Raw genomic sequence first — 3,142 nt, 5'->3', positions numbered from 1 at the left:
TTTCCTTTACACCCAGGAACAGGTGCTCCAGGTTAGAGTTTTGACTTTCCAGTGTTTTAAGAACTTCAACAAGTCATATCCATGCATCATAATACTAGTTTCATTTGTCCATGATAAGCATTGTACAGTATTAGCAATGTCAGCCGTAATGGATAACACAAGATGAACACAAAAAGTACTGGTAGTGCCAAGTTACTAACCTTCCCCTTTAGACCTGGTTTTGTGCTTTGAAAATCTGTAACAAGATGGGCACATGTCAATATGGTCCCATCTGGATCTATTATAGTCCCTGATCCAAGGCTCTTCTCTCGCAACCATCCATTTTCTACAGAAATAATTGCACAAGTTTACAACATATAGCTAGTGAAACTGGTCATAAGTTTTAACAATTTCCGTTGCAGCTACATTCCCACCTTGCATACAAGAAATATTCACCACAGCAGGACCAACTGCAGCTGCGGCATTGGCAATTGAGTTTCTGCCTAGACATCCTGGGCAACATCTCGAATCATCAGAGTTTCCACCAGAGGCATGGTTGCTCAGGTTTGCGGGCGGAACCGATGCACATGCAAAAGAGTTTAGTATAGGGAAACCCCCTGTAAAAACCCCTGTACACAAAAATTTGAATACAATTAGTTTTTTTTTAATTAAGCTCTTGGTAAAGAGCAAGATATGGAGGCATTATTGGGCGAAACAAAGTGTAACACACACAGCATTTCTGTGAAATATATGTGCTTACAAATAGTGTTCTAATGTCCAAATGCAGGCTTCCACCAAACTGGTCTCCAACTATGTTTATTAATATATAACATCGTTGAATCCAGAGTCCAGATAACACCTTAATTCAGCTAAACTACTCGCTCAGAACAGTTGCACATCCATTAATAGCATTTACTACGTACTCTCAAGAAATCATCACGTAATAAGGTAGAAAAGGAAAAGATATATGACGGCAGACAAAAAAGGGATTTACTGCCCTAAGACAACACATATATAAGATAAGAAAAGAAGCTAAACCACAGTCACATCATTTGAGAACAGTTGTGCCCCAAGACAGAATTTATTTTCCGAGAAATGTTCTTACACTTTTCCCAGCAAAGAACTAGAACAGTATTTTTTTAGCAAAATACATAAATATGTTTTACCATTTGAAATTCTACATTTGCAAGTCTATATCGACACTCTACAAACAATAGTATGAGTTGCGCTTGGATACTAATCACCTTAGCCATCCATAAAATCTGAACGACTATATTTTTTTGGAACTTTCCTTGCAATTGCTTACTGTGTTACGATTATATTCATTGCATTTAGAGCTAATTAATCATATGTTTTGCTTTTTGCATTTCGTTCGGTTTTATGCATCAAAATTAAAACCTCTCAAACCCTGTCTCCACCGCATAATGAACGTCCCTTCCTCTGTCCCCTCAACAGCAGGCTTTAGTGCCAATTTGGGGAAACTAATAACTATCAGCAAGGATGATCTAGTGTCACTGTTCCAACAAGTGTTCTGTGTTGCAAAAATAGCTAGCTTATAAACTACTCCCTCCGTTCCGAATTACTTGTCGCAGGTATGGATGTATCTAGATGTATTTTAGTTCTAGATACATTCATTTCTGCGACGAGTAATTTGGAACGGAGGGAGTAGTAATAACCATTGGTAGTTGGCACCACAGTCCACAAAGCATTCGATGTAGTACTACTGGTTACCGATAATCGCGAATCAATGACACCCTGTTCTAACGTAGGTGATAACCGTAAACTAGCCCAGGCAAGCAGATGACGCGACAGCAAACCGAACCTTGCCACGGCGCGAAGAGGGGGTTGCTGGAGAAGAGCCCCGTGGCGGCGGTGGACAGGAGATGGCGGAGCGGCGCGGAGGCAGACACGGTGACGACCGTGGCGGAGTCGCCGCGGTCGAGGAGGTGCCCGGCTCCCGCTGCGGCGGCGCCGGCGGCGAGGAGTAGGGCGGCGCGGCGCGGGTTGCGGAACATTCTCGAGTGTGCGGGAGGATCGAGAAGAAATGTAGCGTGGTCTGTCTGCTCTAGGATGGTGGGCCGTACAGGTCGCCGTATCAGCTTGGGCTGGATTGAACTTGGACTTTTGACTTGGAATTGGAACTGGAAACTGGAGGACTTGTACGTATTTTTGGGGAGGTCCTCTTTTGGTGGAAATCCCTATTCGCCGCGCTCTGCATCAAACTGCCGGCGCTTCGCACAGGAGAGCGACTCGATAGGCGGGCCCACATTTGGCGGGCCCACTACAAAAAATTCATAAATTCAAAAAATGTTCGTGATTTTCATAAAATGCTCTTGTTGTCATAAAATGCTGCGAATGCTTTTTTTCAAAATTTAAAAAATATATTCGGGTGTTAAAAAATGTTTGTGATTTTCAAAAAATGTTCATGCTTTAAAAAATGCTTTTGTTGAAATTTTAGAAAAAATTTCATGCTTAAAAAATATATAGGAAATTAAAAAACAATGATCATTTTCAAAATCTGTTCACAATTTCAAAAAAATCTCATTTATAAAATTCATTCGCAATTTCAAAAAATATTCTCATTTTCAAAATTTGTTCACAATTTCAGAAAAATGTTCATTTTTCAAAAAACTTTTGCGATCTCAAAATTTTGTTCGCAATTTCAACAAATATTCCCATGTTTAAAATTTTGTTCGCATCTCCAAAAAAATGTACAATAAAGATCTTGTTCGCATTTTTTAAAAAAGTTCGTGTTTTAGCTTTTTTGGTGCTGAATTAAAAAAATGTTCATGTTTTCCATTTTAAAAAAACAAAAACTGTTGGCAATCTCAAAAAATGTTCGTGTTTTTCGCAATTTGTTTTCTTTTCTGAAACATTTTTTGAAAATTGTTCGCATTTTCAGATTCTGTTTGGGGTTTGCAAATTTTGTTCGTGTTTCATTTTCAAATCAGAATTACAAAACATCTTCACTTTTTCCAAAAAAAATGCGGCATTTGAAAACTGCTCACAATTTTCGAAATGGTTTCAAAATGTTTTCCAAATATCAACGCTGCTGTCTATTCTTATAGATATCTACATCTTTATGTTCAATTAATGGTGTGTGGTGTAGTGGCTAATGGCTTGCGGTTGTAGTGTGTGGTGGTGGCATCTATTCCTAGTACTC

The 3,142-nt window shown here is 39.2% G+C and overlaps 1 protein-coding gene across 3 annotated transcripts in view; it reads right to left on the bottom strand.

Annotated features, from left to right (window-relative positions):
- The window catches only part of LOC119286577 (putative protease Do-like 14), a 7,386-nt gene extending 5,367 nt beyond the window's left edge, over window positions 1-2,019 (bottom strand). For all 3 annotated transcript variants that reach the window (XM_037565965.1, XM_037565963.1, XM_037565964.1), the window contains exons 1-3: window positions 1,802-2,019; window positions 414-608; window positions 201-325 (exon numbers count right to left, since the gene is read on the bottom strand). In XM_037565965.1, the coding sequence (XP_037421862.1) occupies window positions 201-325; window positions 414-608; window positions 1,802-1,994 (513 nt within the window). In that variant the 5' untranslated portion in view covers window positions 1,995-2,019. The remainder of the gene's footprint in view (window positions 1-200; window positions 326-413; window positions 609-1,801) is intronic.
- Window positions 2,020-3,142: the final 1,123 nt, after the last annotated feature.

The sequence above is a fragment of the Triticum dicoccoides genome, chromosome 4A (genome assembly GCF_002162155.2).
Source record: "Triticum dicoccoides isolate Atlit2015 ecotype Zavitan chromosome 4A, WEW_v2.0, whole genome shotgun sequence".
In the NCBI taxonomy this organism is placed as follows: Eukaryota; Viridiplantae; Streptophyta; class Magnoliopsida; order Poales; family Poaceae; genus Triticum; species Triticum dicoccoides.
Note: the sequence above shows the minus strand (reverse complement) of the source record. Positions and strands in the feature narration are given on the sequence as shown.